The 12804-nt window shown below is 42.2% G+C and overlaps 1 protein-coding gene across 1 annotated transcript; it reads left to right on the top strand.

Moving 5' to 3' along the window:
• The first annotated feature begins 316 nt into the window (after positions 1-316).
• Positions 317-12546, top strand: ankrd13d (ankyrin repeat domain 13 family, member D). The gene is made up of 16 exons (XM_083891573.1): positions 317-475; positions 582-717; positions 1652-1776; positions 2002-2047; positions 2826-2969; positions 3120-3309; positions 3644-3710; positions 4033-4114; positions 4823-4884; positions 4995-5125; positions 5943-6100; positions 6209-6322; positions 7122-7294; positions 7579-7658; positions 10710-10943; positions 12110-12546. Exons 1-16 carry the CDS (start codon positions 392-394, stop codon positions 12171-12173), a joined length of 1890 nt encoding a protein of 629 aa, XP_083747699.1. The 5' UTR covers positions 317-391; the 3' UTR covers positions 12174-12546.
• The last annotated feature ends 258 nt before the right edge of the window (positions 12547-12804 follow it).

The raw sequence follows: 12804 nt of genomic DNA, 5'->3' as shown, positions 1-12804 counted from the left end.
AGCCGCTGAACCAGTTGTCTTACTTCGGGCAGAATGGAGAAGCAGGAAACACTGTTGTTGTTAGCCAGTTAGCTAATGTTACCCCTGCTAGCTGTTGGCTAACCGTAACTACATCAAATTAGTGGGCTGAGTTAGCGCTCCTAACTCAGCCCACTAATTTAAATAGACACAGCTCCGTGCTTTGTTTGCCGTCTTCTCGTTATGTGTAAAGTATTTACTTAGCGGCAGGTTTTCCCACTGACACCCAATAGGTGTTCGCACAAACGAACTAACTAGCTAAGCTAGCAGGCAGCTGTGTGGATCAGCGTTGTCTGTGGCGGTTTCACGAGAATCTGTTCTCGGATTTAGCAAAAAATTCAGTTTAACTATTGTTTGACTGTCAGCGACAGCCATGGCAAACGAAGCATTCCCCCTGCATCTTTTGGTCTGGAACAATCAGTATCTGGAGCTCGATAGAGAACTGCAAAATAAAGAGGTGAGTATGAAGGCTTGGTGCTTATGCTGTGTGTGTGTTTTTTTTAAGGTGCGTTTGGTTTGTCGCACTGCATTGCGCTGATGCTGCTGTGTGTTTGGTTCTGCAGCAGGATGCGGGGCGCCTGGATCCGAGGGGGCGCACCCCGCTGGAGTTAGCCGTGTGCCTGGGCCACCTGGAGTCAGCCCGTGTGCTGCTCAGACACGCTGCAGACCCGACATACTGCAACGCACTGGGGTGGACCAGTGAGTGTGACCCACTCTTGCACTCTCAGTTCCCTGGGCTGCACATACTCTCTTTACAATTTGTTTTAACGCACTCTCTAAAAACGCAACTATGCATGTTCTGAAGACCTGAATTAATTTAAAATAAGAATCAGTTTTGCAAATATTTGAAGACATATTTTGTACCTTTTTGCATCTGTGCCCTGGTAAGCAAAACATAGAAATTTCTTTTGATTTGCTTATATTTTGGTCGAATTATATATATATATTTTTATTCTAATGAGCACTACATTTTTATTACAAGAATCCATCCACCTGGCAGGTGAGACATAGCAAGATGCCAATTGAAGAGCATGATTATTGCACAGGTGAGATTTTGACTGGTCAAAATAAAAGGTCACTCTAAAATGTGCAGCTTATCTTGAAGAAACACCCTTTTTAGGCATTTTTAAGTTCAAGTACTGCAATCAGGCCACAACCCCACAATGGCCGTCAGGTGCTTAGCTGAGCTTCCCTGAAATGGTTTTCTGGGATTTTTTTCAGCATGTAGGTGGCTGATCTTGGATAGAATAAACATGAATGAGTCTTACATCTTTTACTTAAATTCATGGAAAGCTGGTAGTAAATATAAAAGAGTTACATTTGTCTTCTTTGCACACATGTACACGTTATGCTCCCCTCCCCCTACAAAAAAAGGCAAGTCATGTTCCATACACTTACATGAAAAACATACACACGGTTTTGTAAGGTTTTGAATTGACCACACCAGTGCTTTATTTGATACCCTGTAATACATATGTAGTGTATATCATAGCAGTGTGTATTTGTATGGGCAAATAATCATATTTGAGCTGACAACATGGCTATGAGTTGTATTTTGTCAAGGGTTTTTTTTTTACAAAGAAGTTTTACTCTTTTCAGTTTGTACTTAATGTGTATGTTCTGTATGTGTCAGTCTTGCAGGAGGCTGTGAGCACTGGGGACCCCGAGCTGGTTCAGCTGGTGCTTCAGTACAGAGACTTCAAGCGTGCCACTGAGAGACTGGCAGGAATCCCAGAGCTGCTCAGCAAACTAAGACAGGTGAAACAGCCTTTGATGAGAAGTCCTGACAACTTACCTGTTGCACAGAACTACACACTTCATCTCTGTTCTTTTTTTTTTTAGTGGTAGTATGGTCACTGGATGTTACCAGTTTTTTCGCAAAATCTTCAACTTTATTAACCCTGATACACTAATGTGCTAAAGGAGGACAGACTTTAGCTTTTCTCTCTGTAAAGAAGAGTTTCCTTTCTTGTTGTGCTCCAGGCTCGGGACTTCTATGTGGAGATGAAGTGGGAGTTCACCAGTTGGGGTGAGTGTGTTTCAAGGAGTCTGTGTTTACATGAACAAGCTGAAGTGACTTAAATCCAATGTATTCTGTCGGTGTGACTTTGCTCTGGACGCTAGTAGTAAATCATTTTTTTTTGCACATTCAGATTTTATCCATATACGTTTAATAATTAGATTTCAAATTGTGTGACTTAATGGCGCACGCAGCGGCGTCAAAAGTAGCCTATTGTGTTTTTAGAGTGGTCAGATTCAGCACCACAGTGGTTGGACAGCTCCAACGCCATGAGCAGCTGTCGTTGAGCGGACTGTGAAAGACAAGTGTGATTGTTTGCTGTCAGCTTCAGAGACCGAGAGAAGTGTGACTTCACAATGTAACCTGCTCTAAATTCCCAAAGTGTTGTCTGTAAAATGTTTGACTGCTCAGTCGTCTACTGTGCCTCACTGTGCTTTGAGTATTCTGAAATCCCCTTGAGATGTTCCTTATTTACACGATGCATCTTAACATTTTTCGGATCATTATCAACCAGTATTTATGTGTTCTTTTCAGTTGCTGATGACTTCAAGAGACACATTTTTAAGCCAATCTTTTGTTGTTATTCAGAATTCTATCAGCACTGTGATGGATGATAGTATATTTTGTGAATATGACCCTCACAAAAGTGTAATTTTGTTGCATCTTTGATGTTAGAAAACTCTCATTAAGCTTTCCATGTAAATATGCCTTTTTTCCCCCCATCACACGTTCCTTGTTTGTCTTCTGTTCCTAAAATGTCTCTGCTCCTGTTCAACTCCCCTCTCAGTGCCCTTGGTGTCGAAGGTGTGTCCCAGTGATGTCTACCGGGTGTGGAAGAGCGGCTCATGCCTCCGCGTGGACACCACACTCCTTGGTTTTGAACACATGACGTGGCTAAAAGGGCGACGCAGCTACATCTTCAAGGGTGGAGGTGTGTACTGTAAAGCTCCTAGAACAGCTTCACAGGTACAGTATACAAATAACCCAGCAGTCCAGATGGATGTTGATGGTCAGGCCTTCAATGGTAAGAATACAACATTGTGAGTCGCTCGATAATACCAACCTTTTCTGTGCCTCTCAGATGACGGGGCGGTGGTGATGGAGGTGGATCACGAGAAGCAGGTTGTGTACACGGAGCCGCTTGTATTGTCTCCTCGTGACGCGCCCTCCCTCCTGGCAGCCATGCAGCCGTCACAGGAGAACACAGCACAGAGACTGACGTCGCCCATTGTCTCCACACACCTTAACACACGCAACATTGCCTTTGAACGGTAACAAACCAGAATCGTTTTAACACTTGGTTGTGTACTTTATGCTTGCTTGATATTCATTAGTTTGGGTTCAGTGGAGCTTTTCTCTTATTATACATGATTAGTCATTCTGTTTAGAAATTGTAGTGCAATATGACATGGAATTGTAGGAGGGTTTATGGTCAGAAATTGAATATTTTAATCAAAATTTTTAATTCTGTCACATCATGAGAAAACTGCGTTTAAATTAGATTACGGTGTTATTTCAGGCACATATAAAACTCACATCCCCATCAGTTAATATTCCTGTATGTGATTCCGTGCCATGAGTTTTAATTCCTCTTTGCTTCCTTAGAAACAAGTCGGGGATCTGGGGCTGGCGTTCTGAGAAGAGCGAGGTGGTCAGTGGATATGAAGCCAAGGTATGAGAGGTAGCAAACGCAACGAGACATGTACATGTCTGAATTGACAAAGATTAAAAACATATAAAAGAGTAACACATGTTGTTTGATCCCATTATAAAAAGTCAATTAATTGTGAGCACATTATAATATCAGGACTGGCTGTTACACAAACTGTGTACAGGAACAGAGTCAAATTTCTTTGGCATTTCACAGTCTGTTTCTCACTCTAACAGAATGTTTTTGCCTCAGTTTTCACTTAATACGCATTAGTTTTGCTTGATTAAGCTTTAATTTAAAGTGTTAAGTGTGTGTTCTTCTGTTTGTACGTCACCCTTTTCAGGTTTACAGTGCTACCAACGTGGAGCTGGTGACTCGCTCGAGGACGGAGCATCTCTCTGACCAGGACAAGTCGAGAAGCAAAGGTGAATTCGCTAACACGCTGGATGTAGGTCGTCACCCTGAAATCACTGTGCAGAAAAAAACTGCAGAGAAATAACACAAGGTGTAGGAAAAAATGTTGAAACATGAAAACTGTATAGCATAATACTTTACAAATATAAACATGATTGTTACTTTCAAAGCATTGTCAAATGACTTGACACAATTACTGATTAAGACGGAGGCAACAGCAACGTTGTGCTAGTAAAGCGAGGCAGCTGCAAGCAGGTCGGAGTACGAGTGAAAACACAAGGAAGTGTCCACAAAGTGTTTAACCAGTGAATTCTGACCGTCCAGTTTCATTGTATATCTGCATAATGACAAATAAAAGCTATTCTATTCTATTCTTTTATATTATACTGCTCAGAAAAACCTAGTAGTTACACTTCTTGCCCCCACCTGTACTGCTGCTGCTGCTGTATACACACAAACACTCCCACGGTCAGTTCTGATATATGAATGACACAATAGTGTTGCATTTTTGTCTGTTTATGAAGACCAAACGGAAGCAGAACATTAACAAAAGCAAAAGAGATCACTAAAAGTTACACACTATAGCTTTAAATAATCATTACACAGTACAGACATTTGTATGTTATGGTGTTATTTCTCAAACTGAATATAATGCTCTAGATTAGAATAGAAGCTTAACATTGCTTTGTTAATAATCCCTCTACGTTGTTGCCACTCAGGCTCAAAGACGCCTCTACAGTCCTTCTTGGGGATTGCTGAGCAGCACACAGCTCACAATGGGGTGAGAGTCTCCACAGAACCTGTGCATTCACCCACTTCACCTGCCACCTCCTCTCAAACTGTAGGTCGCATCACTTCCTCTCTGACTGTGTTTTTTTTTATTTCTGTCAGAGTAACGTGTCCCAGTGTGCCAGTCCGCACAACCCCACGGCTATCACAGCTGAGGAATACTTCAACCCAGAGTTTAACCTGAATGGCCGAGACATTGGACGTCCCACCGAGCTCACCAGCAAAGTCCAGAGGTGAGATGAACCAGTGACAACATTATGGGTGTCGTCAAATCGATTAAAGCCACATGTTTCCAAACATGGACGGTCAGTAAATTTTCTACAAGGAAAAAACTTTTTTTTTAACTTTTACATATGATAGCAACGCCGCTTTGAAATATGGGAGAACAAAGATTGAGCAAAATGGCAGAGGAAGGTGAACGTCAAGTGGTTAAAACTAGAGCTGCAACTAACGATTTTTTCACAATTAATCGTTTGATTAATAAAATGTCAAAAAATATTAATCAGTGTTTGTCAAACCTGGAAATGTTGTTCTTGAATGTCTTGTTTTGTCCACAAACCAAAATGATTTCTTTGTTTAATGTGGAACAAAGAAACAAAGAATATATTCACATTTTAGAAGCTAAAACGATCAGGAATCTTGTTTTAATCATACCAAAAGCTTCAAACCGGTTAATCGATTATCTAAATAGTTGGTGATTAATTTAGAAAGTTAAAACACAGAGTATTATATATTTTGAAAGCAGGCATTTGGGCAGATTTGGACAAAAAGCATGCTGTGTATAAAGTCTGTTTCGTGAAAATGCAATTCTGCGCTGTTTTCAGAGCTAATAGCTAAGGGGAAATATAGAAAATAGTATCTCATCCATCAGTTTGTCAACGAGACTGCAGAGGCAGAATGTTTTAAATGATAAAAGGTGTGTCCATATTTATCCGATTACTTGTATACATTGATGAAAAAATCCCCCTGGGCATGAATCAATCATCATTGATAAACGTCACCAGATCAGTAGCACGTGAAATGACCAGACCGTTTCCACCTCCTCTGCAGGTTTAAAGCGACCCTGTGGCTGAGTGAGAGTCACCCTCTGTCCCTGGCCGAGCAGGTGACGCCCATCATCGACCTCATGGCCATCTCCAACGCCCACTTCGCCAAGCTGCGTGACTTCATAACCCTTCGCCTGCCGCCAGGCTTCCCTGTCAAGATAGGTGAGAGTGAGCGGTCGCGTCAAGAATCCAGTCTCCTCTTTTTAAAGCGCTCTATTTTGTGGTGACAATGCTGTGTCTGACTTCATCAACTCACTCACTGCCTTCCAGAGATTCCCCTGTTTCACGTGTTGAACGCCAGAGTGACGTTCAGTAACCTGTGCGGCTGCGATGAGCCGGTCAGCTCGGTGACGGTCCACAAACCAGAGAGCTCCGGAGAAGCTGGTAACTATGGACGCACACGTCAATCAAACATGGATGTGACAGTCTTGCTTTTCTGCTTGTGAGCAGTGTACTTTACTGTGGATTTAGGTTATTATATACTTTTTTATGGCAATTAAAGCTGCAACTAATTATTATTTTTAGAGTTGAACAAGTAAAAATTATTCAGTTTTAATTATTTCTTTGTTATATGGAGCAAAGAATCCAGAAAATATTCACATTTAAGAAGCTGGAAAATCGAATTATTTAAAAAAACACTTATCATTTTAATCGCTGCCAGACATTTTCAACGCAGAACTGCCAAGTGTTTTACAGCATTGACTGATTTTCCAAGACCCACAAAACGGTGTGTTCTATAACTATGTAAACACTAAAACTACCAATTGATGTCTATAAACGTCAGTGGCAGCCAATGACTTTTAATAATCGATTAATTGTTTCAGCCCGAATGGTAATATATATCTGGATTGAGTATTTTAAAAAAAGCCTATTGACACTGTGGGAAACTGAGTGGCCTTGGTGGAGGTTTTTGCTCTCAGAGTGCTTTCTCGAGATGTCAATTTGTTCATCTGGCTACTTATAAAGACTTATAATGGACCATTTTCACCATAAAACTAGTCCATGATTAATACAGATCTATTTTATTGGCTACGTATCATGGTACAAAATTAAGTTAACATATTAAAGCACTTTTTCCATTAAAAAACTACATTAGTAGATTTGGAATTGTCTTCTAGTTCCAGTGATGCTGGAACTAGAAGAATTGTCTTCTAGTTCCAGTGATCTTCTCATCTTATCTCAGGTCAGTCTCCACCTCCCTTCCACTGTGAGGTGGACCCCTCAGTGTTTGAGCCTCCTCCCGACTACACCACCCTCGGCCCGGGCCGCAGCGAGCCGATGAGGGACGAGGACGACAACCTGCTGCAGTTCGCCATCCAACAGAGTCTGCTGGACGCTGGCACTGAGAGCGACCAGGTCAGACCCAAGCCTGTCGGTCAAATAATTTATCAATTATGTGTCAGATGGAGGAACTTATATTAAGTTAACTAATATTCTGTCAGTTACCCCTAGTTTCAGGTCACAAAAAAAAATTACATTCTGTCATGACCACTGCCTGTACCTGGTGTTGGTAAATGTGTTTGGTTCTTTCTTTTCACAGATTGCCTGCCAGTGATCTCTTTATTTATTAGTGGCAGTGTGTCCCTTTTAGGATTCCCATGCTCATGATGACAGGTTAAACATGTATGTCTGGTTTTCAGGTGACTATCTGGGAGGCTCTGACTAACACCCGCCCAGTGCCACAGTCTCCACTGTACGAGGAAGACTCTCAGCTGGAGAGGTGAGAGCTCAGCTTCACCTTGAATTACCTTTTTACGGGCAGGTTCACCCTGCATGAACCGAAGTGACGGCTCTAGGTCAATAGATTGTCAGTTATACATTAGCAGTGTTACAGTCAGCATATATATAACCATAAAACCATCTGTCTTTTATTCTACACTCGGTACTAGAGATAAATGTCGGCATGAATGTTGAGTTTATTTACAGTAGATGGATGTGTAGCTGTTACCATAGTGAACAGCTGCCTGTTCATGGTTCTTATTCAGGAAAATGTCTGGCTTGTGAAGTAATTTAATTAAACCTCTCCAAATAGAATTCAGTGATTATCTCTTTCACTACACATTCTCTTGGGAACAGTGTCTCCCAGTTATCCTGTAATGAAACCCAGCAGTGACATTTCTATTTAGGATGTCTGTCTTTGTTTAAAGCTGCAGTATGTAACTTGCATGCTGTGCACTACATGAGCCTTGGCTGATGCTGTCATTTACAGAGTTTACAACATGCTTTGACATACTAGCCAAAAGAAAAACCGTGACAACAAGGAATAAAAGCAAAATACTAGTGGAAATAAAGGTTTAAACTAAATCACATGAATGCCAGTCTTCAAATATGGGTCTTAAGAAGTTACTGATTCTGTGAGCTTTATCTCCTGTCATTCCAGAGTCGCAGGGCTGTCGAGTCAATTTTATTCATATAGCCCAACATCAGACACATTTGCCTTGAAAGGCTTTGCAGTCTTGACACCCTCTATCATTATACCCTCACAGTCTTGACTCCCTCTGTCCTTAGACCCTCGCAGTCTTGACACCCTCTGTTCTTAGACCCTCGCTGTCTTGACACCCTCTGTTCTTAGACCCTCACAATCTTGACACCCTCTGTCCTTAGACCCTCACAGTCTTGACACCCTCTATCATTAGACCCTCACTGTCTTGACTCCCTCTGTCCTTAGACCCTCGCTGTCTTGACTCCCTCTGTCCTTAGACCCTCACAGTCTTGACACCCTCTATCATTAGACCCTCGATGTCTTGACTCCCTCTGTCCTTAGACCCTCGCAGTCTTGACACCCTCTGTTCTTAGACCCTCGCTGTCTTGACACCCTCTGTTCTTAGACCCTCACAGTCTTGACACCCTCTGTTCTTAGACCCTCACAATCTTGACACCCTCTGTCCTTAGACCCTCACAGTCTTGACACCCTCTATCATTAGACCCTCACTGTCTTGACTCCCTCTGTACTTAGACCCTCGCTGTCTTGACTCCCTCTGTCCTCACCCTCACATTCTTGACACCCTCTATCATTAGACCCTCACAGTCTTGACTCCCTCTGTCCTTAGACCCTCGCAGTCTTGACACCCTCTGTCCTTAGACCCTCACAATCTTGACACCTTCTGTCCTTAGACCCTCACAGTCTTGACACCCTCTATCATTAGACCCTCGATGTCTTGACTCCCTCTGTCCTTAGACCCTCGCTGTCTTGACTCCCTCTGTCCTTAGACCCTCGCTGTCTTGACACCCTCTGTCCTTAGACCCTCACAATCTTGACACCCTCTGTCCTTAGACCCTCACAGTCTTGACACCCTCTATCATTAGACCCTCACTGTCTTGACTCCCTCTGTCCTTAGACCCTCGCTGTCTTGACTCCCTCTGTCCTTAGACCCTCACAGTCTTGACACCCTCTATCATTAGACCCTCACAGTCTTGACTCCCTCTGTCCTTAGACCCTCGCAGTCTTGACACCCTCTGTTCTTAGACCCTCGCTGTCTTGACACCCTCTGTTCTTAGACCCTCGCAGTCTTGACACCCTCTGTCCTTAGACCCTCACAATCTTGACACCCTCTGTCCTTAGACCCTCACAGTCTTGACACCCTCTATCATTAGACCCTCACTGTCTTGACTCCCTCTGTCCTTAGACCCTCGCTGTCTTGACTCCCTCTGTCCTCACCCTCACATTCTTGACACCCTCTATCATTAGACCCTCACAGTCTTGACTCCCTCTGTCCTTAGACCCTCGCAGTCTTGACACCCTCTGTCCTTAGACCCTCACAATCTTGACACCCTCTGTCCTTAGACCCTCACAGTCTTGACACCCTCTATCATTAGACCCTCGATGTCTTGACTCCCTCTGTCCTTAGACCCTCGCTGTCTTGACTCCCTCTGTCCTTAGACCCTCGCTGTCTTGACTCCCTCTGTCCTTAGACCCTAACAGTCTTGACACCCTCTGTCCTTAGACCCTCACAGTCTTGACACCCTCTGTCCTTAGGCCCTCACAGTCTTGACATCCTTTATCCTTAGAGGTAATAATGATGAGGAAAAACTCCATGAAAATTGGAAGAGCCACAGAAGCGGGATTCCTTTGTGATTGCAGAGGCATGCTCGAGGAGCTAAGGCTGCTAGGTGGCTTTTCAATCGTACTCCAGCCCGTTTCTAACTGTCTTGCTTTACTAGCGCAGTGTTGCTGTTGCCTCTGGTGGTCTTCACAATACACAAATCACTTCCTGTATGCAGTCACTGAGTGACATGAGAGCGTTTAAACCTTATTAAAATAAATGTACGTTACCGTTCAAAAGTTTGGGGACACTTGGATATGTCCTTATTGGAAAGGAAGGAAGGTAAAGCACTTTATTTTTTCAATTAATATAACATAAAATTAACCCAAAATACACTCTATGTATTGTTAGTGTGGTAAACGAGTATTCTACCTGCCAACGTCTGGTTTTTAATGGAATATCTACATAAAAATCATTATTCTTGTCAATGTCTTGACCATATTTTCTATTCATTTTACAACTCTTTTGATGAATAAAAGTGTCTTTATATGGAAAACACAACAAAAATTGTATAGGTGATCCAAAACTTTTGAACAGTATTCAAAAGTTGTCAGTTGACACGTCCGAACCTGACCCAAGCTTTTCTGGATTTCTGTCCAACCTGGAGCACTCGTGACGTTATCTACGCTCTAAGCAACATTATGTAAACTAATTTTACAATGGTTTGTTTATTTTTAATCTCTCTATAGTTTCAATACAAAATAACCTTTATGTGTTTCTCTCCCCAGAGCGATCCAGGAGTCTCTGTCCATCTCGCTGGTCAGCAGAGAGGAAGAAGACACGGCTGACCCCAGCCTGCCCTCCTCTGTCTCGCCTTTGGAGCCCACCGCCAATTCCCCGCTCTCCTTCAGCACGGGGACCGAGCCGCAGTTGCCCGGAGACTTTGGCATGGGGACGAGCTTCGACGAGCAGCTGCGCATCGCCATGGAGCTGTCGTGCAGGGAGCAGGAGTTGCTGGACAGGTGAGGCGAGAGGGGAACACGGAGGCGGTTTAGAGCAGTTTGACATATTGAGCTTTTGGTTGGATGTAGTTGGTGTCACATCTGTAGAGATTAATGGTGAGATATTGAGGTGAAGCCAGGAGGTAATCTCTGTCTTGACGATTGCTGGTTATCGAACGATTGATCAGATTTCTGTGCCTAAATGGTTGATTTCCTCAGTGTCAGTGAGCCAATGAGCTTGCAGCATACTTTCTGATTAAGATCTTATCTGTGTTCATGATCGTTTGTCTCGAGGTTTGCAGGAAGTCAGGATTAGAGACGGAGCAAAGGTGTTTAAATGTGTGTGTCTCTTGTCTTACATATGTCCCACTTCAGTATCAACTCATCTCACAAATACATTAACTATGAGTTACCCTGTGTATGAATAGTGCGAGACAAATGAAACTTGCCTTGCTTTCAAAAATGTCTTTGTGTGTCGAGAGAGGACAGTCGCGTTCAGATACAAGACACTTCCTGTCATGAATGTGAACCGTGCTTGTTAAATGAATGAAGTTATGTGGAGATAATGATATAGTGATATATGAGAGCTGAAAGTTGCTCCATGTGGGCGAGGTTAATAATCGGTATGAAGGTCCAGGTATAGATCAGTACCTCACCCTAGTCCTGACAATCGGTTAATATCAATTAGAATAAAGATAAGAAAGAAACACTAAACATTTGCTGGATCCAGTGTCTCAGACACAACATTTTTGCTGCTTTTCTTTGTCTTGTTATGATGAACTAAATCTCTTTTTTGCAGTTTATGGCCTATTTGTTCCTTCAGTTAACTGAGAACAGTAGGAGCCCTTGAAATGATGATGCTGTTCAGAGTGAGAGCTTGTTTTTCTGTCATGACAAAGATGATGATGATGATGATGATGATGATGATGATGATGATGATGCTCATTTAAATAATTATTTCTCTTTCGAAGCTCTGGAGACTTCTCGAACAGTTTTTCTCTGGGGGTTTTATGTTTTTATTTAATCTGCAGAACAAAGTTTGAGATCAGTATATAGTGGAGGACATTTTCTGTCATTCTGGTTAGCACCATTAACATGGTAACTGAGTCGAATTAGCCAGTATAAAAGATAAAATAGCAAAAATACTGATTTTATTATTCCGTGTTCCGTCTTGTTTTTTGTCACAGGAAGCAGAAGGAGGAAGAGGAGGAGTTGGAGCGGATTCTCCAGCTCTCACTCACCGAGAAGTAACGTTACAGCAGCAGCAGTGGAGGACGGTTGTTGTGATTGAGGATCACAGATCCTCTTAATTTATTCCGTTTCTTGTTTTATTTTTTTTTAAATCCTGAGATGTTAAGTTATTGCAGATATTTTTTATTTCGTCCTCTCGCACACTAAAGGCTGCTACACGAGAGCGTAAGCGGGTGAGAATGTAAGAAAATGAGCGAGTGGGAGGGATTTTAACAAAAAGAAGAGGCACTATACTCTTGAAACGAAAGGGAGTCTTTGTTTTTCCTTTTTTTATCGAAGATTTTTCACAGTCTTGCTGTCTTTACCGAGTGATGAATGATCCTTAAACTTTTAAACTTATAACATGATCCATGATATTGGTGACAATGATGAAAACACAATCTCCATGGGGGGAAAAAAACAAAACTATAAAAGAATCATTATAATATTAAAAATGTTTATGTTGGATTACTCCTGTGTGTGGAAAAAAAAATAAAGAATAATGAGTATCCTGAATTTATTGTTATGGTTTTACATCATCTTTGTGGTTTTTTTTTGTGTGTGTATTTACAGTTTCATCCTTGGACGTCATGTGATCGTCCGACACCGGGGATTTCATCTTTTGGCAAACGATTAAAAGTAACGTAAAACG

The sequence above is a fragment of the Microchirus variegatus genome (genome assembly GCF_963457635.1).
Source record: "Microchirus variegatus genome assembly, chromosome: 6".
NCBI lineage: Eukaryota > Metazoa > Chordata > Actinopteri > Pleuronectiformes > Soleidae > Microchirus > Microchirus variegatus.
Note: the sequence above shows the minus strand (reverse complement) of the source record. Positions and strands in the feature narration are given on the sequence as shown.